This window comes from Phytophthora infestans, genomic scaffold (genome assembly GCF_000142945.1).
Source record: "Phytophthora infestans T30-4 supercont1.3 genomic scaffold, whole genome shotgun sequence".
NCBI lineage: Eukaryota > Oomycota > Peronosporomycetes > Peronosporales > Peronosporaceae > Phytophthora > Phytophthora infestans.
Window position 1 is genome coordinate 3,194,979 of NW_003303756.1, and position 23,983 is coordinate 3,218,961.

The following is a 23,983-nucleotide window of genomic DNA, read 5'->3' on the forward strand; positions in this document are numbered from 1 at the left end:
TGTCTTCTTTTTACGAATAACATCACTTAATACTGTAGAGAATGAAACATTCACGTTGTGACGGAGCTCCTTTCCTTCTGTTGCTGTCGTCACCGCATCTCTCATATTATCGCCTACAGTTGCCGCAATATCTCCATGAAGCTCCACCAGCGCCACGAGAAGATCCTCCATCTTGTTCAGATTGAGCTGAAGCTCCTCAAGCTCTGAAATCCGGCTCCATAGAAGCATTGAAGAAGCTTCCTGCGGTTGCAAGCATTCGCTGCTCACGTTTTCAGTGTGCATGGTCTGCGCGGCGTGTCCTCCGGCACCTCGCTCGATGCTCTTGCTCCGTCGCGTTATTGACTTTGTGTATCTGCGTCGTTTCGCCAACTGAACTGGCAATGACTCCGAGCGTAACCGTGCGAACCGGTTCATGTGGAGGCTGGATCGCATGATATATTACGTGAGTGGTGGTTATATATTATTCGGTTTGAGGGGAAAGGTGCCGAAGCAGAAATAGCAAGGTGCTGATCTCGTAATTTATCGATCCGATTAGACAGGAAAGGTGCTGAAGGTGCCGTTACAAAGGTGCATTAACGAGCGTCGCATGACTGAACGGTGTACTGTAGGTCATTGGTACAGTTAAGGAATGTTTTTTCGGCTATTTTGGAGTCCATGAGTTGCACAATAACCTTTGAAAGAAAAACAGCTTATGACCTTAAAAGGCGCTGGCGTCGAAGTGAACGTTCCAGAACCGCTGCGTGAAGTCGCCAATCCCCGGTCGGATGCGTTGGTCTGCGTCGAGAACGGTGTCCACTTGAGCAGTGATCAGCGTGACGTCTGTGCAAAACAAAGAAAAAAATTAGTCCGAGGAAATTCGTCGTGCCACAACACAACAAGAGCTCAGTACTCACCTGGAAAGTGTCGGTATACAGTCTGAAGACCCTCAAACGAGCTGATGATCGTCACAAAGTTAATGCTCTTAGCGGGTATCTGCTTCTCGTGAATTAGATGGTACAACACCGCACATGCCTCGTTTCCTGTGGCACACTGCACGTCAAGTAGTAGTACGACCTGGTGAGGGCTAACAGGGGGTAGCTGCGCATGAATGGTAGCCAGCCCCTCCTCGTCGCTGTTCTTGTCTTCTGCTGTTCTGGGGTTTATTGAAACTACACCAGTGGGTGACGTCGGGCTGATGGTGGAGAAGGCACGCAGTAGTACCATGCCCTTATCCTCCATTGATATGCCACAGACGTCTCGCTCATCCAGAGCTGTGGTTGCGTAGCACACGTCTCCGAATCGGTTCTTAATCTGGACGTGGTCGTGAGGCAAGCACGTAAGTGCCTCTTCGATCAAAAGCCGTAGCAGCCGTGTGGCCCGTTGCTGAAACATTCCCGCGCTGATGCTTTCGTCTCTCAAAGCAGCAATTAAGTTTCTGCACGGATACGAGTACGCCGAAGCCTCGTGGACGAGGAACGGCCGTGATGCAACAGGGCTGCTCACTGTTTCCTCAACTGGAGACCGCTGGTTGGATGATGCTTGGTAGTGTCCGGAATGGGCCCCTTGGACGAAGTCTGCCTGAGTTGCAGTCGATAGTATGCTTCTATCTCGTTGTGGTTCCTCTTCGTGCATTTGCCGGTATATGTTAAATTTCTCTGTGCTTGACTCTTTGCTATCGCGCGGAGTCCCATCCGTACCAATTGATATCGTGGATACGTCTGGGTATACCGTAATCGGTGCAGGTATAGCTGAGCTAATCTCGGTGGCCGGTGGCTGCGACGTGAGCCGTGGGCTCGGTCTCCTGCTGCGCGACCTCTTATTTGATCTCGGGTGTTTTGACTCGGAGCTACGACTTCCTCGTGTGAGCACCTCCCATCGATTTTTGTAGAGGTTGCAAATTGCAGCGCGGCTTACACAGAATTCCCTTGCCAACGCTACCTGCTTTTCGCCACCATCGATTCGCGTGATGATCTCTCGGCGGTCACTCTCGCTCAAATACCTGGAGGTACGTTCGCGACGTGGGGTAGCTGGCTGTGACGCGAAATAACTGGTTGTGTCGATGTTTGTTATATCACCATCTTGCGTGGGCTCTGTAGACGAAAATGACAACCCCTTGGACATGACCTGTTCTTCAGCTTGATAGATACTGTTGAGTCGCGAAAATGACACAGCTTTTGACCCTTTGTCTTCGACGTCTACCGAGACCTCTAAAGGGGTCTGTTTTCTCTTGAGCCGCTCGTCCTGGCGGTGGTGAGGAGTTAAGGAATTTGGAATAAAGGCGTCTTCTATACTGTTGCGTCGCTTCTTGGCTCCCATGCTACCGTTGATGCCGGTGGTGGTCATGCTAGAGGAACGTATGTCGGAAGAAGACGTTGGGAGATAGGATGAAAGCTGGGGGAGACCAGTCGGGGGCGGTTCCATGGTAATTAACTGCAGTCGGCGTCTCAAGTTCTTTGATAAAGCTTCGCGAAAAGCAGAGTGAGTGAAGTTCTGGACCTCTCTCAAGTCGGTCGGAATATACGGGCCACGCATCGAGTTGACTGAAGGGCTATGAGAAGGGACTAGAAGTGTGCAAGGCGTCTCATCAAGTTTGGATTAACAAAGCATCAACGGCATCATTCGCACGTGAGTTTACTGTTAAATTTACAGTATCATCGTCAATTCCGCTGTCTGCTTACCAAGGTCCCTTCTACCTTCTACAGTCTTGCGTTGTAAACATTGATGTGTGCGAGCGTGGTCGAGGATCTAGTTTTCAACCGCAGCTGGTTGCAGCTGCTAGTCGAAGTCGTCGGTTCATGTACCCAAGTGCCTCGTCGTCGCTGTCAAGCCCCGGGAATTAACGTGCATACCTAGCGAAATGGTGCTGCAAAGCACGATGGTGTCGGCTGAGAACGGGGTGTCCCAACAAATGCTGTTTCAAAATGATCTGTGGCTTTGCCACAATGAAGACAAAAACGCCAGGCATCATTGTTGAAGTTAACACAATAATTACGTCGCTAGCCAAAAGCGGATTTGGACCTGTACTGTAGCTAGGTAAAATACATGTACTGCACAGGACAGTACCGCTCCTACGAAGACAACGTTGCTACGATTGCTCATGAAGCTCAACAGCATCGCATCATGAAACGCTCGCGAATAGCGAGTCGCGAGGTTGATTGTGCGAAGTCAAGCCAATGTACATGTACTTCTTTAGCGAAGAATTGTGTTGATCACCAATTAGGATACCGTACCGGTACAGCAATGTATCCCATCACCTTCCCCGCTGCAGCAGCTTGCATCGCTGTGCCGTGTACTGTACATGTACTCTGTTCCAGAGTCTCTGAATCTCGCCAATGCGCTCTTCCTTCCCCTACGTGTGACCCGCTGCAGACCGTCACCGTTTTCGCTGTACATGTAAAGTATATCAAACTCCAAGAATGCAAATGTACAGTTGGTAATGTAACTTCCGATGGTGTTCCTGACAGCAACAGCAAGCTCTGCAAGCACAGCCAAATTCGGCGAGTCTCGTCCATGACTCGCGTGAATGGACCGTGGATCTGCACGGAAGCGACAACAACGCAGTGCTGGGTAGCACTGCTGGCTAACTGGCGTATGTATGATGTGTCGTTTTTTCTCCATTTTACATAGATGATCTCTTTTGGGTAATACAGTAGAAAGCTTAGCCTTTTCAAAAAAAATAACTCGCTGTAACTTACTTTTAAGAAGAACTTCGAAGTACTTAAGTAAGCTCCAGCAAATTAATTTTCTTTAAAAGAAAATTTGTCTGCCACACTAAATTTTCTTAAATTAAACGAAGATATTGGAAAAAGGTGATTAATACCGTTGGTCGGGCCTCATCTTCGATACAATCAAATCGTTGGCGAAGAGCGCTTCTGTGCTTCTACTGTACACATAAAATAATAGTGATACATGTAAGCTATTTCAGTCCGTTTTTTTTTACCAAGAACTAATATCGGCTCAAGATTCTTTTAAAATAGTACTTATCTAATTTAATTTTATTTTAAGCTCCAAAGAGGAGTACCACAGTACTTTGTCCAAATCTTCCAACAGTTCGTTGATTAGAGGCATCGGGATACACCATCAGCCTAGTCAGACCATTAACCAGTCGATAGTCAATACACAAGCGTATATCCTCCCAGTTCTTCTTGTTAATGATCACCACAGGTGAAGCCCATGGTGGTGTCGAGAAGCTGATGATCTTGGCTCGCAACATACCCCAAATCAAATCTGATATATTTCCGCGGAATTGGGGTACTACCTTCCGCACCCTCGGAGTAATCAGTTTTGCGTCGCCACCATCGATACTACACTTGACACCGCGCGCTGCTGGTGGTAGCGCATTACCTTTACCATCTAGCAGTTGCCGAGTCTTCCAAACTTTCTGGCGTAGTTGGTCAACTTCCGCGGGTACGTTCGCTCCCGTATCCACCTCGATTTCATCAACCGTCATGCTTAACTTTTTTTATCAAATATTAAACAATACGGCAACACTTTTACTATTCTCCACAATACATGTAAAAAGTTGGCACAGTGTCGATGCGTGCTGAATTTTTGTTTGAGAGAGACGCTATTTAACGTTTTTAAAAAGCGTTTTATTTAAAAATGCCGATTTTTTTTGGACAGATTTTCAATTTCAAACGTGAAAATAATTTTTTTAAAACATTCGTGAAAGAACGTTTTCAGTTCGACAGCCGATGTTTTTAGGATAATACAGTGTGCTTAGTATTGCTCAACCTTTAAGAAGCGACCAGATTACAGCAGCAGCGTTGCTGTTGTCGTTTAAGACTTTTTTCTACTGTGCAAAACATTTACTTCGAAGTTTATTAGTCTGCCGAAGCGATCAACATGTAGATTTCTTTTTTTTCAAATTTGTGTTGCATCACTTTGTTATACCACTGCTGCAAAGTGGACGCGTTGGCGTTGTAAGAGCTTTGTAGCAGCCTGGTCACCTCCACGGCGACAAACTCTGGAAGCAACCAATACAAAAGCTGCAGTCGCGACTATCCCTCCCAAAATAATGGCAGCCGACGCGAACAACAGCGACCCAGCCGAAGAAGATATCGAGCGCTTGATAGCAGAAGGCTCCTTCGACTTCGCTGCCTTGGTGGACGTCACACAGGAGGTGAAATCTGCCACTGTAGACCACCAATACAGAGAGCACAACCACTCCGCTTGGCAGGCAGCATCCAAACATGATGATTGGAGACGCGATTGAGCCTTCGAGTTGAAGTAATATTGTTCCAACAGTTGTGCGTCCGCTGCTGCACGCTCCACAAATCTGGTAATCTCCGATGTGCTCAATGAACTGACGCCATACTCCGTGCTTGCTTGGAAAAGTGACTTCCAACCTACCTTCTGTGTAGCTTCTGAGATGTTGCCACCGTAAACTGTTAAGTCGAGAATGTCATACGTCGTGGAGTTAAAATCCCAGACCATGAAAGCTGGATTGTTAAAGAACAACGGAGAAATTGCCGCCGTCATAAACAGCGGCACGAGTTTCGAGCTGTCCTCATAATTATCATCCACCGTCACTCCGTTCTGTTGGAATTGCGTACTCAAACTGCTGGAAAGAGGCAGTCGGAACTCGATACTGTGCACATGGCCGAAGAATTGTGCCTTAATGATATCGGTGTATTGACTGACGATCTGCTTGTACGTCTTGATGTACGTCTCGTTCCACATAGGTGCTCCAGCATACGAGTCAATAATAGGCGGGATGTGACCAACGATGTAGGCTAACTTGCCAGCATCTCGCAATTCGAACAGCGAGGCATTCAGCCACGCGAACTGCCCGAACGGATCGGGCAAGTTTGACGTATCTGGTTGATGACTTGGCTACGAGAACGAAACGGAATGTTAACTATTGTGAAGTAGAAGTTTCAAAACCGAAGAAACTCACCGAGTACGGAAGTGTGTTCAGTGTGATCACGATAAGATTATCGTCCAGGGCATACGCTAAGTATCCACGGCGGTTGAACCAATCGAGGTTAGACCTGGACATCGTATTGTTCCAAGCCCCGGAAATTAATGAGATCATCGGATTCTCCTCCGTCTCGGGGTCTGTCACGTTCATGGTGTAGTCAGGACCTACACAGAGTCACACAGCCAGTAATCCGTTAGCACTTTACTACTCAACCTCACCCCGACTCAAACTCCACACGCACTTGTGTCAGCATTGCCAATGATCGCCGTGATGTCGAGCGTCGTGGCATTGTCTTCCGTCGAGTAATACTTGGCCATGGTCTCGACGTTCTCCTCGACAGCTTCAGTGAGGTATTCGTTCGACAATTCTCCATGCACCGCATGGTCCCCAGTGTAGAGGAAGAAGTCTGGATCTGGTAGCAGCGTCTTGGCGTAGTCTAGCGCTGACACCAACAAACGTATTGGTGCGTCATCACCATAGGCGACGGGGATCTGAGCCGAGTCGCTGGCGTTCAGTGACTTGGAGATGTTAAGGTGCACGTCCGAGAAGTGCAAAATATGGCGCACAGTAATCTCAACCGTGTTATTCTCATTGATTGTCGATTTTTTATAAGTGATTTCAGCCATGTTGAGTAAGTCAATCGACGAAGTTGAAGCAGTTGAAGTGACTACAGCTCCGATAGTCGCTAATGTCAGCCAAGCAGCGCCGCACATAATGACCACAGAGAACCTCGCTTGCTCTCGATGGTGAGTTTGTCGGAATGAATTCATTTCAACAAGAATCGAGTGCTCGATAGCGCTGGTGCTGGTGTCGTCCTAAGACTTACGGCGCAAAATAGCTGTGATACATGCTACAGTCAAGGTACCTTTGATGCAGCCAGCTCCTGGCACACCAATTAAACATCAAATTCCATCTAAGTTCGATTATTGTCTCTCATGCTATTGGCTAAAGCTCTAATGCGAACCATTGGCTCACGGTCCACGTTAGAGCCGATACTGAAGCGTTGTCGATCATTTCTCAAAGAGGCAAAAAAGCAGAGATGGCGAAGGTCACGAACACCCCCAAGACGGCGGCCGGCAAGGCGGCTGCCAAGCTGTCCAAGAAGGTCATCAAGGGCTCGCACGGCAAGGTGCTGAAGATCCGCACCAAGGTGCACTTCTACAAGCCCAAGACCCTGAGGCTGGCCCGCGCTCCCCTGTACGCCCGCAAGGCCGTGCCGTCGCGCAACAAGCTCGACAAGTACCGCATCATCAAGGCCCCGCTCACCACCGAGTCGGCCATGAAGAAGATTGAGGACAACAACACGCTCGTCTTCCTGGTGGACCTTCTGGCCAACAAGCGCCAGATCAAGGACGCCGTCAAGCAGCTGTACGACATCAAGGTCGCCAAGGTCAACACGCTTATCAGGTACACCACATCGCGTCGAGCTTCGAAGTTGCAGGGCGGAGAGACCATAGAACCCCCTTGAGATGCTGCACGTCTGGCCGTAGTCCTGATAGGGAAGTGCGGTGGCGTGGTCTCTAGGGGCGGCTATAAACGCCGCTCTCCGTCCGACATTGCTGGTTGGGCGATATTCAGAGCAATGTGCTGACTATGTGGTTTATTTTCTTTGTTGTAGACCCGATGGCCAGAAGAAGGCGTACGTTCGCCTGACCGCTGACTACGACGCTCTGGACGTGGCCAACCGCATTGGCGTGATCTAAGCTGTCTAGTTTGACTAGGTAGTGTGTTCGGTCTAGCCGTACTGCGAGGGATCGCTCTTTGCCATCATCTTGAAGAAATAATTAATACATCGTCATCGCACTCTCGCTGAAAGGCTGAGGGAGCGGGCCTTTGTATGCTTATACTTCGCTTTTACCGTTTGTGGTGAGGTGGGGAAATGTTGTTTAACTTCAACAGTGGTGAGACTGTATCGACATCTACTACACGGTTAAGACAGAAGAGAATCAAGTTGTGTAGTTCTATTCCACTAGTCAGCTGTGCACAAAACACAGCTATCGCCATCACACGGTCAATTGTGACTCGCTCGACAGCAGAGATCGAGCGGTGATATCGCCTTCTAAAGCCGTTTCCCAGCTCATTGGAAGATCTTTATTGTACTGTCCGCTCCGCCAGTCGCGATGAAGTTGCGCGACGGGTGGTAAGTCACTGAATGCACGGCTTCGCCCATCTTCGGCCGGTGTGCCTGCACCCACACGAATAAACAGTGTCAATCGCTACAAGCCAAAACACTTTAAAGGTCGTATATCACACCCACCGTTTGCTCAAATACGCAATGTCTGTCCCCAACCGACCAGACACGCAACGAGCCGTCATGACCTGTAAGCGTCGTGCAAGAAGCAGTTAGCGAATGAAAGCGGCGAGCATAGCAGCAAGCAGTCACACATACCTCCGGAAGCAAGATACAACCCCGCTGCGTCGATTGAAAGCGATGTAGCAGAATCCTGGTGAGCAGTAAGAGAGCCGACGCACTCGCCTGTGATATCATTTCACATATACTTGTTAGACTCCAGCAAGCCCCACCAGCACTCTCGTCACACCAGTCTTACCTGCTCGCATGTCGTACAACCGAATTTTTCGGTCTTGGTGAGCTGCAATAGCGATTGGCATCGTTGGGTGCACATTCAGCTGCAACGCGCCAAAAATACCGTGAGTTGCTAAACAGAGCTGAGCTAAGCATATACTACCAGAGCGCGTACCTTATTCACTTGGCCTCCTCGTCCCGTCGTGTCAACGTCAATTGCACGTGTCAACTGAATAACTCGCTCAGTAGCATAGTCGAACTGGGCGATGGATCCATTCGTATACCCAACCACACACGTCTTCGGATCCGTAAGCATCGCGTGCACTGACGTCGGCATCAAAGATCCACTAATGTTTGGACCTGATAAAAGAAATCATCAATTAGATATTGGCTTGAAACGGCGCGTGCTTGAAACTTAGGGCTTACCGGTCCCGTTTGTGTTGGTCTTGCTGGCGCATCGAAGTTCACCCTGGAGCGTAAGCTCTATCGTATCGAATGAAAGAAGTTTGAGCACGTTAAAACCCCTATCGAAACATGGTGCATGTACAACCTCGCATACCTGACATAACTCCCCATGTTCGGACAGCGCCGTCAGCCCCAGCCGAGAATAACGTGTTTGAAAGGGGGTGTGCGTGAAGGTCCCAGATTGCATCGTCGTGAGCATCCTTAATCGAATGCATTTTCATGCCCTCATACTCCTGGTACGTGTATGGCTCGGGCTTATCCGTTTCTGTGCCCGGCAACTGGAATAGGTGCAGCGCTCCATCGCGACCCGCCGATACGAATGATCCTGCTCGGCCAGGTGGACAATCGGAGTTTTCCGCGCTAAACACAGCCAAAGCCAATACGCTCTTTGTGTGCGTCCGCATAGTCACAAGCGAGTCCACCTCGGTTGCTCGCTGCGATGGAGGACCATTAGCGACACTGGACAAATTCCACACCTTCACTGTACAGTCCTCACTACCCGACACCAACAACGGCTCCGTTGGGTGGAATGCAAGCGCTCGCACTCCATCCTGCAGACAACATAGAAAAATACACACATATTTCTGAGAATATTGTACGGCACTAGACGCAATAAGTGTCGTACCATGTGCCCTGACAGCTTCAGCTTCAACTTGTGTGCTCGATAGGACCCTTTGGGTGCAACCGGGATCACTGCTGGCTTCAACGACTTCGTCGTCTCAATAGTACCTGTTAGACACCCAGCAAAAATATCACTTAATAAGCTGAAGCAGCGCAAAGCATTTTCCACCGACGCACGTACGCTCAACGCGTTCCACCTCCCGTCCGGATCCCGAGGCTGATCTGTTCATCTCGCGTTCCACCTCACGTCCTGATCCTGACGCTGACCTATTCATCTCACGCTCCACTTCCCGTCCGGACACAGTCCTGTTCGTCTCGCGCTCGGGTTCTCGTCCCGACGCCGTCCTGGACATCATGCGCGGCCGCGAGATTTCCATGCCCTTACCCTGTGAGTTCTTGGGGGTGCTGGATGCGCTCTTGTTCTTGATATCTGTTCTACCAATGTTGTAAGCCCTGGGGCTGCCGGCGGGCGACGGCGCGGGTGATGGCTGCTCGATGGTGCGTCCAGACTTGGAGCGCGTGACCGTCACGCCGCGCGAGATCTCAGTACTTTCGGTGCTTGGTTTGGTAGAGGATCCTCCCGTGCTAGAAACTGCAGCCGGAGACGCCAAGTAGCGGCCACGTTCCTGTCTCAATGCGAACTCGAGCATCTTGACGCGTAGCATTGCATCCTTGTAGGCCTGTTCCTGCTCGCTTCGTTGATCCTCAAGCTCGCGTACCTGCGCCTGCAACTTCTGGCGCTCCTCATTCCAGTGTGTCTCGTCACTAGCAACGCTCGCAAACTGCCGCTGCAGGTAGCGCAGCGCTGCGTCCACGCTCTCCATGCTCCTCCGCTAAGGGACGTCCAGGGTTTCTCCCCCTCTTCCAGCCTTGAAGGTCGGCTCGCCTGCTTGTGCTAACGCCACATAAAACTAACCATTAAACCCCAGAACCTCGCTCGGTTCTTGAAGTGAGCAACTTCACTTTTACATGTTATGACACCGAATGTGTATCTTACATCGCATGCACACACTCTGCGAATTCCGCATCGGCGGGCGCCATGTTCGAGACGCTGGTGACGGGGCTGCTGACCAGCGCGCTCGGAAACTACATCGATCCTAAATGTTTCAGCAGTGACAAAATCAACGTGGCAGTGTGGTCGGGCTACGTGGTGCTGACGGAGCTGGAGGTGAAGCCCGATGCTGTGGCGGATCTGCCTGCTATCAAGCTCGTACGTGGTCTCGTCGGCTCCATCGAGCTAAAGATCCCGTGGAACCGGCTACAGTCCGACTCGGTGGTGGCCACGGTGGACGATGTGTACTTGCTGCTGCGCACGGAGGAGGATATCGACGCCGTGATGCGACAGATGGACGAGTTCACGCTCAAGAAGAAGGTACTCGAGGAGCTCTACGCACAGGCCAAGCAGCAGGAACAGACGGCCGATGGATCTGACACAGACAGAAGCGAGGACGGATTCGCTGCCAGATTAGTCAATAAGATCATTGATAACTTGGAGCTGCACATTCGCCGTATCCATATTCGAGTGGAGGACCACAGCTCGGGGGAGCATCCGTTCGCCCTGGGACTCACGATTGAGTCAGTACACGTGCAGTCGACAAATTCAAACTGGCAACCGTCGTACGTGGACTCGTCCAAGAGCAACGAGCCGCGGATTTTCAAAATTGTGGAGCTCAATCACTTGAGCGTGTACTGCGATCCGGACTGTGAACTGCAGCGCGACCACAAAATCGACTTTGAGACGTGCTCGGCGGAAGCGTTTTCCAGTGCATTTAGCCGCTCGATCCCGAAGCGGTTTGATGACAGACACTATCATCATATGCAGCTGTACCCGGCTCCACAACAGCACCACTTTATACTGAAGCCCATTGATGCCAGTGCGAGGCTGATTGTGAACCGCGACGTGTTCGATGCAAATGTACCGAAGTTTGAGGTCGATGTGAATGTTTCTGAAGTGGCTTTTCGATTGGAGGAGTCGCAGTACTGCGATATGCTGTACCTGGCGTCTGCACTGCAGATTCCCGACCACTACACGAAGTACCAGCGGTATCGGAAGTTTAGGCCGCAGGCAGCAGTGTTTGATGAGCCTGTAGAATGGTGGAAGTACGCGATCACTTCAGTTATGGAAGACAGGAAAATGAAGAAGCAACAGTGGGCCTGGGGCTTTATGAAGGATCGGCGTGAGGATCGAAAGCACTACGTGAGTTTATGGCAGCAAAAATCACGTCACTTATTGGAGCTGGCAGACGTGGATTATGTTATTTCAGACAGTGAAGACAACGATGACGATAAAAGTGGAGATACGATGGAGGAAGGCGAGGTAAGGGCTGAGTCTACCTCAAACCTGCCAAAGCTGTCGTCTTTTGAGATTGACTCAGGGCTGGAAAAGATTGAACGGCGTCGGAGTGTGGGAGATTTGTTGTTTTTTCGTTACTTAGCCGATCTCGAGGTCCGAAAATTCCAAGCCTTGAGTGCCACTGCTGTTCGACGCCGGTTGCCAACGCCTCCGACGCACAAACCTCAAGGATTTTCGGATACCGACTCGGTAGATACGGAATTCACCGAGTCTAGTGTGCCGGCCGAGGTTCGGTATCGATCATGGGGTGCGTGGATGTTTGGGTGGACGTCGAAGTTGGCTACGCCTTCTGCAGACGGAGACTCAGGCCAAACACCCCAACGGATTATCCCTGAAGTGGAGCTTCGAGAACTGTTCAAGATATTAGAAGAGCCTTCGCGGCGTTCGAAGAAGCGGATGCACAAGCATCGTGATCTGGGTGGGCAGGATGATGCTTTTGAAAGTGAGTCTCAGATGGAACTCAGCGAGCTTTATCGAATCACTGTGACTTTGCAGCGTGGATCTCTCACCCTAGCAAGTGACCCAGAAACAAATACAACGCTGCTCCGCGATGACCCAAGCTACGGGCGAAAGTACGCTCCTACTGACTTCCTACTTGGGACTTTTTCTCAGTTGCAAGTGGCTGCAGTGGCGAAGGATGAAACAGTGGTTGTGGATGTGTCATTGCAATCTATTGAGGCATTCGATGAAAGCGCAGAAAGCTCAGCATTTTCTCGCCTTCTTAGTAGAAAGCAGATCATTCACTCGACTGGCGATGGAGACGACGTCAACGTTAGCAAACTGTCTGGTGTTGTATTCCTGATGAGTATTGAGATAAATCCGCCAAATTCTAGCGCAGATGCTTCATTGTTTATTCATATGGAGCCTCTGGAAATCGTCTTGTCACCCACAGCACGGTGCTGGGGCCGCTTGACGAAGTTTATGGACACTCCTGCGGGCTTGGAATTATGGGAAGAGCTAGAAGTCGCGTCATTCAATGACATCGTCAATTTTAAGACTCGGACCGAAGCTAAACTGGATTACGTGATGGAGAATCGAATTGCACTCGCCGTGGACCTCCGTATTCAGGCACCAGTCATCATTATCCCGGAGAGTGACACCGACTTTAACTGTGCTCGTCTCGTGGTTGATCTAGGACGAATTAATTTTCGGACCGATCGTCTTGGTCAAATGGACAGTGAGCGTGTGAACATGAGCTCGACTGGTGGCCCGCCATCGAGTAGGTCGGGATCAGGATCCCTAACACTCCACAGTCCATCTCAGTTCCGAGGTGTAAACTCGAACACGTCATTTGTCCAGCAGTTATATGATGAAGCGGAGAGGGGAGAGGGAGCTATTCGCTGGAAGGAGGAGTTTTACGACAAATTCAGCCTATCTGTGGCTAACATTCACGTGTTGTTGATTCCTCATGGGAAGACGAGTCGAGCTCAAGACAGTGATGCTGGAAGCAGCGGAATCAACTATCCATCGGCTTCCCTTCCGCCGTATCTTGCGAATATTTATGATGAGGAGCAAGAGTACGAGTTAGTTGAGCGCTTCAACATCAACGTCACCGTTCGAATGTCAATTCTGCCGCTTGATGCGACCCTGACACGATTTTACGTCCATGCAGACCTCCCAGCGTTAACGTTCAATTTGTCTCTCGAAAAGTACTTCCAGTTGGTAACTCTGACTGATCGCTTCAGCTTGGCAAACGCTGAGCTACCGAAAAAGTCACAGAAGTTCTCGGATGGAGGGTTGTATTCGCTAGATGAAGTTTATGGAAATGCTCATGCGGGTATGTTAAATCCGGACGACAGATATGAGGCCATGAGAAGTGGGAGTTATCTCAGCACGTCAGCACTAAAGCAGTTCGTGCTCAATGATACCGAAAGCTCCCCGCCATCTGTTACAGGTGCATCGCCTGGTGATGCAAGAGACTCGGACGAAAATTCGAGCGTTGAAAGTGACGACACGTGGTTTAGCATCACTAGTGGCAACCTGGATCAAAATGCTTTCGCGTTAAACGATGGCGCAGACGAACTGGAACCAAGACTTTCTATGTCTGATATCACTGATTCTACTGCGACTGACCATAGTATCAGTAGCGTTTCTTCACGATCAGAGAGGAGAAGTCGAAAGAGACCTCGGCCAGATATGCCTGGCGGAACAACGAAGCTTCTCGATCGACGATTAATGGTGTGCTCCTTCACTATTCCTCTGATATCGGTGGAGCTGAAGAAGCCTCGGTCTTCTGCAGTGTCTTCGTATGCTTCCTACCGCTACGATACGAGTGATTTTGATGATGATCCTACCGACAATGGTTCCATTCTGGTGAAGCTGCAAGGTTTTCGAATCCGGGTTGGCCAAAAGACTTTGTCAACCCAATTGAACATGAGCTTGATGTCGCTTGAGGTTGAAGACTTTATTGATGCTACTGGTCGGTCAACACAGTATTTGCTGTTCTCGTGTCCGACGATTGCTGCTCCGTTTTCGATAAAAGCACCGTTGCGCCGAGGTGGGAAGTTTCCTGGTTACTCTACCCAACGCCGGCGACCAACAAGGCAACGAGAACGAGTAATTTCTTTCCGACCTGGTGGCACGAAAGGAAGCGATGGGTCGCGATCGAGAGCACCAGAGACGTTGTTAGAACTTGGCTTCAGCTCCGTAAACGATCAAAAGAGCGGTAAAGAGGTACTCCGGGACGTGGATGTTCAACTCGGCTCGGTGCAATTCAACTTCGACCAGTCATACGTCTGCTCACTATTGGATTTGTTCGAGGAATCATCTTCTCAACTTGCTCTGGTTCCTGTATCTTCTCGAGGCGGTGTCGGTGTCGGTGATATTGGCCCAGATGACGGTGTTCCGCCTCCTTTCGAGCTCACACCAACTATTAAGCAAGAGTACCCGATGTCGGTAAACCTGACGGAGTCTGTTCGTGCAGATCTGGAGCTGGCCAGAAAGAATCTGTTTGAGCAGCGACCGAATGATCGTGAATCACCCACGCTGGACGGTGGAAGAAACCGTGCTCCTGTCGCGCTGAAACTGGGTGTCCGACTCCACTCAGTTTCTGTATGCTTCTCCGATCGTGGAGAATCTGTAGCGTCCGTTGCGGTTCTTGATTCCCGAGTTCAGGTTGGCACAGGGGAGGCGAGTCAGATAAATGTGTCGTGTTTGATCGGCGATGTGAAAGTGTTTGATCTATCCTCAAAGAAGCTTCAAGATGATGATTTTGGGATCAGTGGCGCTGCAATGCGCGGGTTTGAGACCTCATCATCAGACTACATAGAGATATTTGGATTGGATACTTCTGCGGTGTTTTCGACGGATGAAACGAGTCCTCTGTTGAGCGTCGAGTGCTCAATCTCTGCAGAGACGGAACCGAAGTCAGTGAACATTGCGGAGGGCGACCACCATGATAAATCCAGCCTTTGCTTGTCAGTGCAACCTGTTCGTCTGCTAGCACAACCCGAATTTGTGGAAAGTCTTGCAAACTATGTTGTTGATGGACCCCTCCGAACCCGCTTTCAGCCGAAGCATGCTGATTTGGGAGAAGAACGCGAGCATAAGCGCACAGTCTCGTTGGGCTCCGAGTTTCAGTTAGCTCCACGTTTTTCTCCGGTTTCTGATCAGCCGCCAGGTAGTGTGACTCCGTTTTTTGATGCCGTGGATGCCTCGAACCGGGAAGCTAGACAATTCAACTTTGAAGCGTCAAGTCCAGACACCCCTCTGCGTGGTGATGATGGCGAAGGCGACGATGCCGACAAGCGAAGCAACCACTGCAATGATTCTGCAGAGGGAAACGGCGTGGCGTTTATCCTTGCCGGCATTCTTGACAACTATGACCTGGACATCAAGCTCTTTCACCCGCATATTGTCCTTCCCTCGACTCATATACAAGTGTCGCTGCAATCGCAGCCGTACCGAGGTATCGTATTAGACTTCGGGACGATAGCAATAACATTGCGGCGGGAAGTGTCTGAAGCTTTACGTGGGGCTCCTGAACGTGCACCGTACCAAGCCACTGTTGCTGTTAACAGCTTACAGATTACCTCCCTTGCGGACCAAACTGCAATCCTTGACCGATCGGGCTTCCAAGTGCGATGCAATGTTCCTGCGCTGGCGCTGGAAAAGAATCTTGACGATGGAGAACACAGAAGCGCCGCTGGAGGTATTGCTGTAGATGTGAATGTTTACCCTGTCTGCATCAATGTCAGCGAAACGAATGTGCAGTTGACGCTGGAAGTCTTTTACGAAGCGATTATTCCGGTGTTTGATACCGTGCAAGGAGTACTTCATCAGATTGAAAGCTCTGAGGCCGCGTCGACGGTAGACACAACTAGTCTACCCGAAGGCCTGCAAGGAGAAGATAGTGTTTTGGAATCTGCGGCTGTTGATTCGGCGAAATGGGGGCAACTAACAGTTGACTTCTTTCTTGAAGAATTCAAGGTTGCTCTTATCTCGTATTCGGAGGCGCCTCACCAATTTGAGACGTGGATGAAAAGTGTACTTGATATCCCTGACGAGATATCGTCACGTGAGAGCAGTGGTGGAGCTTCATCTGCAACTCTGGGACGCGCGTATCCGCAGCATTTTATGGGGCGGCGAGGGAGTTTTCCGAACGAGATTCCGTGTTGTGTGATTGGTGAGCTTGCTTTGGTTGCGTTCGGGGCAAACGTGACTCTGAGTTTGAAGGATACTCCCTTGGACAACAGCGAAGCACAGGTTCAATGTGAATTTTCTTTACAAGAAGCTGTCATCCGTGACAAAATTGCTGATTCCAAGGTACGTGATAAATGAGCGTGTGTATCTATTCCTACCGAGGTGTTTAATGCTAACGTTGTCCTATTTGTAGGAGTTCTTGACTCACTTATTTGGGCCTGTCCCTGGAGATAGTTTGGAACGCACAGATTCTCGTACTTCTATTGCGTCTGATAACTCTTCGTTTTCGTTTTTACCGCGGGATGAAGTGTTTCCAGCATTACTCCACCCTTCAGCGTCGCAATTGTCAAGGCTAGACGTATCGTCATCGCAACTGAGTGGGCGATTACTGAGCAAACAGTGCGATGCAGGTGAGAGCGGATCTGCTGTCACGATGAATTCCTTGGAACTATCTGTATCGTCGGCGCGCTTCGTTCTTCTTCCGCGAACAATGCTCCGACTGGAGCACTTTGTGCTTGACGTGTTCTTGGCGGCTAACAAGAAATGGAGCGAACTGGAGCTGCAACGAGATGAGGCAATGGCTAATAATCCTAGAGTTGGGAATGCTGCATTCGGTGATGCTGAGCCTGAGGATAACCGAGGGCAGGAAACGCGCTTTTCTGTGCCCCCCCTCCGACCAAGAACTGACAGCATAACTGAGTCGCTGAAAGACGATCTCAATGCAGTTCGATCTGCATTTATGTCTCCGTTGCAGCGCATGTTGAGTTCGACCAGCGCGAAAGATGGCCGCCCACCTGAAAGTTTCACATCTCGTGTGATTGCAGAGGAAACAGGATGCGCAACGTCTGTAGCTTCGAAAACGGCTCCTTTATCGGCGGACAAAACACACGAAGGAAAGCGGCTTGTGATCCCGCAATGGAAAGTTGATGCACGATTCTCAAATTTGCAGCTATGGTTGGTATCAACGGATCGCAAGACAGACGTGGCTGGATGTGTGCTTTCCAGTGCATTTGTCGCTAAGTTTGACAGCGCGCTTGAAGGAGGTGAATTATCGAGCTCTTCGGAAACTTGTGACCTTGTGGCGGCGTCAGTTCGGTTAAACAAAGTAGAGGTACTGGTTGGCTCGCCGGCGGCCAGCGATGCCGATCAACTGAAGCCAACGCATCACACAGGAACGCTGGTCGAGAGCTTCGAAGTCGATGTGCAATTCGCTCTTCACCAGTGCTTTCGACCTACACTTGAAGAGGCCATCGACCCGGAGAGCAATGATGAAAACGCTGGCTCGAAGAGTGGAGGCGTGGAAACCGAAGATGAGGCAATCGAGACTAGCGATGATGATATCAAAGCAGGGTTGGCAACGCCTATCGACAAAACTGACAGCACGGCGGTAGATTTGCCGGAACTATTTCTTCGAGACGTTCCATCAGAGTGGCATCAGTGGATTCTTAGTGAGCCGACTGTGCGTATTGACCAGATCAGTTCACATATTGCGTACCGAGACCTACCGCTGTTGTTGAAGATTGCTGCGAGCTTGACCAGTATGCTGGGTGCAGAGAAAAAGATTCGCAATACTTTCATCGCGCGACTGAAAGCAGCGTCGGATGACCTCGACTGGCCCGATTTACCGGATGCGACAGGGGATTATTCTGAATATGCTCACTACTTCGGTGCCGATGACATGAGCGATTCTCAAACAGCCGGAGAAGATGCTTTCTCTGTGGCCCAGCATGATGTACTTACACGCGCGTCGATAGTTGCGGGAGGTATTCAATTCCGATTGATTAACAACATCGTAGACCAGGCGTCACCAGTTGTCGAGCTCAACTCGAAGGATATTGAGTTTCTCCTCCGAGTAGAGTCAAACTCGATGACAGAAGTCATCGCGTGTTGCAAAGCTGAAGCGAAGTACCAAAATCTGCGTCTTGTAACGATGGAGCCACTTGTAGAACCTTGGAGCGTTAAGATGGCGCTTTCCCAGCAACAATTACGCATACGCAGTTTGGACGATAAGGAGCTGCTAACACAGTCACCTTGGAAGCTGGACATTTCATCGGATGTATTTCTTCAACTGAATTTGACTGATGCGCTGATTGCCAATCTGGTGGCTGCGGACCGAGCTTGGCGATGGGTTGTCAACGCTGGTGGCGATTCACGCGAAATGACCGAGTATTCCACGTACTGGATCCGAAACAATACTGGAATGCCTTTACGCTATTGGGGTGCGTCATGCAACGAACATTTTATCGCTCCTGGTCAAGAGGAGCCACTCCGTTTCAACAAACTGGAACCGGACAACGAAACAAGAGAAGGTAGCAGAAAACGCCGAAAAGGTGCGCGACGCAATCCGCACGTTAGCGAGCGCCAGCTCTTTATTGCCGTCGAGGAGGAGTATCCAAGCGACAGCTTGTCCAATATTTCAAGGAAATGGCAAAGTGAAGCACCTATTCCAGTTGACCAAGTTGATTCGCGTATGTATGCTCTAGTGGACTTCGAAGCGGATTTTACGGCAACTCGAATGAGGAAGTGTGAGTGCGTCATTGACGTGCTTGTTGAGCGTGGATGCAAATATTTTGTGGTGCGCTCGACACTGAATTTGGAGAACCAAACGTCTTCCGACCTAGAAGTCGAGTTTGTTCCTCCTCAGCGCCGTTCGCTGAGAGGAGGGGTTACCTCACAAGGGATTACTTTGCCGATCTGGAAGAAGGTGGTCAAGGCTTCGTCTGTTGTTCCTGTTCCGGTGCATATTGTGTCATCCGGTGAAGGATACGTGATGGTGCGTCCTCCAGAGGTCAAGGCGACCGATGGTGGAGAAGGCAGCGGATTACTGCCAAAGGCCTACGCTAAAGAACGGGTGCAACTCCCGCTATTCGACCGAGGGAGCTCTTCTGCTAACGAGACCATGACGCAGATGGAAACCGATGAATCTGGTCAAGCTCAGTGCACGATCAAATTTCGACGATTGTATAGCGATCGCCCTGTGCGTCCATTCATGATGAACGTGTGCCTCTCTAACGTGAGTAGTGCACTGTACCACCGAACGCTGTCTTTCCACCCGCCGCTGATCGTGCATAATCTAACAGCCGGGCCGCTAGATTTCTGCTTGGCAACTCCAAATGATTGGTCGCCTGCAGTGGAAGCTGTGACGCTGACGAACGCTGCAATGAACGCCGGATGGGAAACTCGCGAGCAGCGTCTGCGTGAGCGAGGAACTATCAACGTTGCCGATTCGCTAATTTGGCACGTGTCGAGTGAGGAAACGCCTCTCGAACTGAGTGTCCGAATGAAGGGATTCGACTGGAGCGAGCCGCTCGAGCTCGTGGAAGATTTAGGCGATGTTGTCCGGATCAAGATGAAAGATCTCGTGAGTGACGCACACCTTTATATTACTGCAGAAATTCGGATGAGCAGAGGTCACTGTCGTGAGCTGTTCCTATATGTGCCTTACTGGATTGTCAACCTGACGGGCCTGAAACTGGAATACGAATATGAGGAAGAACGGATGGGCCGCGAGCACTCTACCGCGTACGTCCACTACTTTTGACAATTACTATGCTGATTGATGACTAACTTCTATCTATGTGATTAGTTTGCTGGCAGGGCAGAAGCGACTAGATCGTGACGAGATTCTACTGAAAGAGAACCAAAGAGCCAAGGCGACCCGGCGAGATCGCAATCCTCATCTTCTTGGCCCTGTTCCAAGTGAAGACGGTGATGAGGTGCGGAACTATGCGCAACAAACTGGTCGCAGTGCTTCTCGTGAGAATGAGAACAAAAGACGACATCCGAGACTTCTGCCAAGTGTGCCTCCTGTAAAGGGCTTGCTGGATCTTCTCCCGAAGACCATCGAGTATGATCCACGTAGTCTTGGGCAACTGGAAGTTCTGCAAACGTGCCATTCCGACTACACGATGGACCGTGGTTGCGTCCGTTTACGAGTCAGCAACGAAAGAGATGCTGCGGCTTTGGATGCGAGAAAGGAGAGTGGACAACGGAAATGGTCTGACCCCTTTGTGTTGGACCAAGCGGGTACGATTGGTGAGATTCAAGCAGATGACTTCGGAGCAAACAAAAGGTTTAGCATCGGCTACTCGATAACTCCAGCAAAGGGCGTGTATTCACGAACAAAGGTAATCATGCTGACGCCGCGGTTCATGCTGATCAACACGATGGGTAGTGCAGTCGAGGTGTGTCATTCGTCGTCTAAGATGATGACTCCATCGGTGATTGACATGGCCAATGCCAGTGGCTCCATGCCGAACTCCCGAGTGATGTCTCCTGTAAATCCTGTAGTCCAGCTAGAAGCTGGAGCGTTTGCCGACTTCCACTGGACACTTCGCTTCGCCAAGACGCGCACGATTCGTTGTCGCTTTGCAGAATATGGCTGGTCATGGAGTGGTGCCGTTCCTTTAGTGGAGTCTGGCGAATACGCTGTTCGTATGCGTCACGAGTCGACCCGGGAAAGCAAACTTGTGCGCGTTACCCTGAAGCTAGACTCATCGTGTATATGCGTGTACTTCCGAGAAGAACGTACGTCTGCGCCGCCGTATCGAGTGGAAAACTATTCGTTGGAAACGCTTCGAACGCACCAACACCGTGTGCGCCGCAGTGAGATTTTATTGCCTCACCACAGCCTGGATTATGCGTGGGACGAACCTACCGAAGAACGTTTGCTTGTCGTCGATATGCTTCCGTCAGCAGCTGGCGACAACAGTCGGCCTTTGCGCATTGGAAGCTTCGACCTGGATAAAATCCAGCGTTACTCTGATGCACTTGGCGGCACTCTGGGCATTGAGATCTCCACGGATGGACCAACTCGCGTGCTACGTTTCACTGATACGCGATTACGTGGGGAGAAGGCTGCACCAGCCAATACCCAAGTGTCTAACGATCAGTCAGCAAAGACTGAAGCGACTGAGAGCAGCGCCCTGCAGCTACTTCAACGCTTTGTTACAGCTCCTACCATTCAGGCAGCGCTACGCCTGCAAGGTGTCGGTCTTTCGATCGTCGACAGTGTTCCAAAAGAGCTGGTGTACATGTCGGTCTCTGGAATTGCACTAGAGGTTCTTGTCTCTGAAGTTGAACGGAACAACAACGGGGCATCTATCGCAGGAAGCGCTGCGTCGTTGTCACGGCTCGAGCGCGAGACCCAGCCACGAATTCTTGCATGCTGCCTTGAGGTGAACGACGTCCAAGTTGACAACCAGCTGCAAGTAACTCCGTATCCTGTGCTTCTTCGCTTCTCGAATCCAAGCGGTAGATCTCGAATTGTGAATGGACAAACGGTAAACATTCCTGTGCTCCAGGTGGGCCTCGTGAAGCACGACGAGTATGCCGGCATCGAATTTATCAGGCATTTCAGCGTCAGTGTTTTGCCGGTGCACATTCGCGTGGACGGTGCGCTGCTCTATCAGATACTCCCACTTTTGGTGCACGCCAAAATTTATGGCAGCAGCGGAAATGCAGACGCGGCGGCCAAAAAGCGAGCTGTTGTGTTGATGAACGGCGTCAGTAGCAACGACCAGACCACTCGAGCTGCGCACAGCCATTTGCTACTAAATGACTTCAATTCCAGTCTGGAAATACCGGTGAAGGTGCTCGAGGTAGCCCAGAAAGACGGCACCACGTCGGCGGGACCTACTTCTGGACCGACAACGCCTACGATGAAAATGATTACGCGCAGAAACAGCGCTCAGCAGCAACAGCAACTGATCAGCCCACGTCATAATCACCACACGGCTTTGGCTGCGGAGATCCAGCGCTACACGGCTGTCAAGTACGGGACTCTTGGTGCTCTTGCTGCGAAGGAAGAGCAGACAAAGCTTTACTTCGAAGAGTTCCACATCGACCCCATTCGTGCTACAGTCAGTTTTTCGTTTGGTGACAGTGCCGGTGCCATTGTGGACGGCCACTCGTCGTCACTGTCACATGCTGCAGCATTGACCGATTCATCGTCGTCGCGAGAATCTTCTGTGATCACGGTTGGCCCTCTTCGGCTCATTTTGAATGCTATCGGAACAAGTCTGACTAAGATCGCGAACGCCCCGTTCCAGCTGAAGGCGCTGCACATTCACAATTCCTTTGTCCAGCCCGATGCGTTGGCTACACGATTGGCGTCGCATTACCAGAGTGAGGCGCTGCGTCAGGCTTATGTCATCCTGGGAAGCGTTGACGTGCTAGGCAACCCAATGATCGCATGGAAGAATTTGCGCAGTGGCTTCCAGGACTTCATCTCGGAGCCAGCGCATGGGCTTTCACAGCGAAGCCCACAGGCATTCGCTTTCGGCGTGGGACGTGGTTCACTGTCGCTTGTGCGTGCGTCCGTGTACACCTTCCTGGATTTTAACACGCGTATTCTGACGGCCTTTTCGCTAGGTCTGTCAGAGGCTTGTTTGAAGCTGGACGACTACACTGGTTACCCCGCAACACGGCATATCTTCCAGGGTCTCGTGCAAGGTGTCTCAGGAGTCGTGGTGGCTCCAATTCACTCGTTTGAGGTCAACGGCGCTCGTGGTGTGTTTCCTGGCCTGATGGCGGGTGCATTCGGTCTCGTGCTTAAGCCGCTTCTTGGCTTCTCTCTGGCGACAGCAACGACCGCGGCAACTCTACGCGATGCCATTGATCCGAACACCAAGGCTCTACTTGTACGTGTCCGGCCGCCACGCCACATCGATCTGCGGACGAAGCGACTTAAAGTCTATTCGTATGTGGAGTCGTTGGGTGAGGAGATCGTGGGCAAGATCCGCGGCGGTCGGTATCGTGCAGATGGATATCTGGGGCATGTCGACCTCAAGGCGACTCACCAGTGCTTTTTGGTAACTCGTAAGCGGATCTTGTTCCTCAATGTGAAGGGCACAGCTTCCGCCCAAACGACCAAGTACGAAGTGGAGTGGGAACTGTTAGCTGAAGAAGTGGTGATGGTGGATTGCTCCAGGACGCCAGACGAACAGATTGTTACCATTTATTACATGGAAGACGAGTTCCGCACAGCAAGTGGTGCGGGGAGAAGTGCATCTGCAGCAAACGGATCTAATGCCATGACCACCAGCCGTCGACGGACAACAGGTACACCACGTGGAATGTTTTTGCAGAAGCACGAGGTGGCGCTGCCGGACACGAAGGTTCTGTTTGTTCGGGCCATGTTGCAGCAGCAGGAGCGCTCCTTGCTGACGAAGATGAATTGCAACACGAGGGATGGCTCACCACACCATGCGCCTGCAGTGGCTAGGACAAGCTCGATAGAGTTGAACACACCGTGGCAGCCTCAACACTCGTATATGCCGTTGGAGTACCCGATTTTCCGTCTGCCGCCATCACTGCACCACACTCGCAGTTTCGCAAACCTTGCGCAGATGTCGCCGTCACACAATCAATAGCCGAGTGGGCATAGGTATGTGAATACATGTAGCTAGCTAGATGTATTTAATTGTTTCTGGCATCAGAGCTGTGCAGTCCATTTTCCTTCAGCTTTATGACCCGC

The 23,983-nt window shown here is 50.7% G+C and overlaps 5 protein-coding genes across 5 annotated transcripts; 2 read left to right on the forward strand and 3 right to left on the reverse strand.

Annotated features, from left to right (window-relative positions):
• Positions 1-697: 697 nt before the first annotated feature.
• Positions 698-2,400, reverse strand: PITG_02692 (uncharacterized protein; the record flags this gene model as incomplete). The annotated part of the gene is made up of 3 exons (XM_002907550.1): positions 698-819; positions 894-1,477; positions 1,646-2,400. 3 exons carry the CDS (start codon positions 2,398-2,400, stop codon positions 698-700), a joined length of 1,461 nt encoding a protein of 486 aa, XP_002907596.1.
• A 2,876-nt stretch (positions 2,401-5,276) lies between these two features.
• Positions 5,277-6,528, reverse strand: PITG_02693 (sphingomyelinase phosphodiesterase, putative; the record flags this gene model as incomplete). Its single annotated transcript, XM_002907551.1, has 4 exons — positions 5,277-5,302; positions 5,361-5,814; positions 5,879-6,066; positions 6,138-6,528. The coding sequence occupies 4 exons, from the start codon at positions 6,526-6,528 to the stop codon at positions 5,277-5,279; spliced, it is 1,059 nt and encodes a 352-aa protein (XP_002907597.1).
• A 390-nt stretch (positions 6,529-6,918) lies between these two features.
• PITG_02694 (60S ribosomal protein L23a) lies at positions 6,919-7,748 on the forward strand (the record flags this gene model as incomplete). Its single annotated transcript, XM_002907552.1, has 2 exons — positions 6,919-7,309; positions 7,521-7,748. 2 exons carry the CDS (start codon positions 6,942-6,944, stop codon positions 7,603-7,605), a joined length of 453 nt encoding a protein of 150 aa, XP_002907598.1.
• A 95-nt stretch (positions 7,749-7,843) lies between these two features.
• Positions 7,844-10,336, reverse strand: PITG_02695 (striatin-3 family protein; the record flags this gene model as incomplete). The annotated part of the gene is made up of 9 exons (XM_002907553.1): positions 7,844-8,087; positions 8,160-8,221; positions 8,292-8,378; positions 8,452-8,530; positions 8,602-8,786; positions 8,853-8,909; positions 8,986-9,442; positions 9,517-9,620; positions 9,694-10,336. The coding sequence occupies 9 exons, from the start codon at positions 10,334-10,336 to the stop codon at positions 7,980-7,982; spliced, it is 1,782 nt and encodes a 593-aa protein (XP_002907599.1).
• A 215-nt stretch (positions 10,337-10,551) lies between these two features.
• Positions 10,552-23,879, forward strand: PITG_02696 (vacuolar protein sorting-associated protein, putative; the record flags this gene model as incomplete). The annotated part of the gene is made up of 13 exons (XM_002907554.1): positions 10,552-11,766; positions 11,863-13,865; positions 13,944-14,649; positions 14,725-15,195; positions 15,250-15,554; positions 15,618-16,166; positions 16,218-16,629; positions 16,700-17,353; positions 17,405-17,795; positions 17,898-18,173; positions 18,270-20,028; positions 20,093-20,198; positions 20,274-23,879. 13 exons carry the CDS (start codon positions 10,552-10,554, stop codon positions 23,877-23,879), a joined length of 12,453 nt encoding a protein of 4,150 aa, XP_002907600.1.
• Positions 23,880-23,983: the final 104 nt, after the last annotated feature.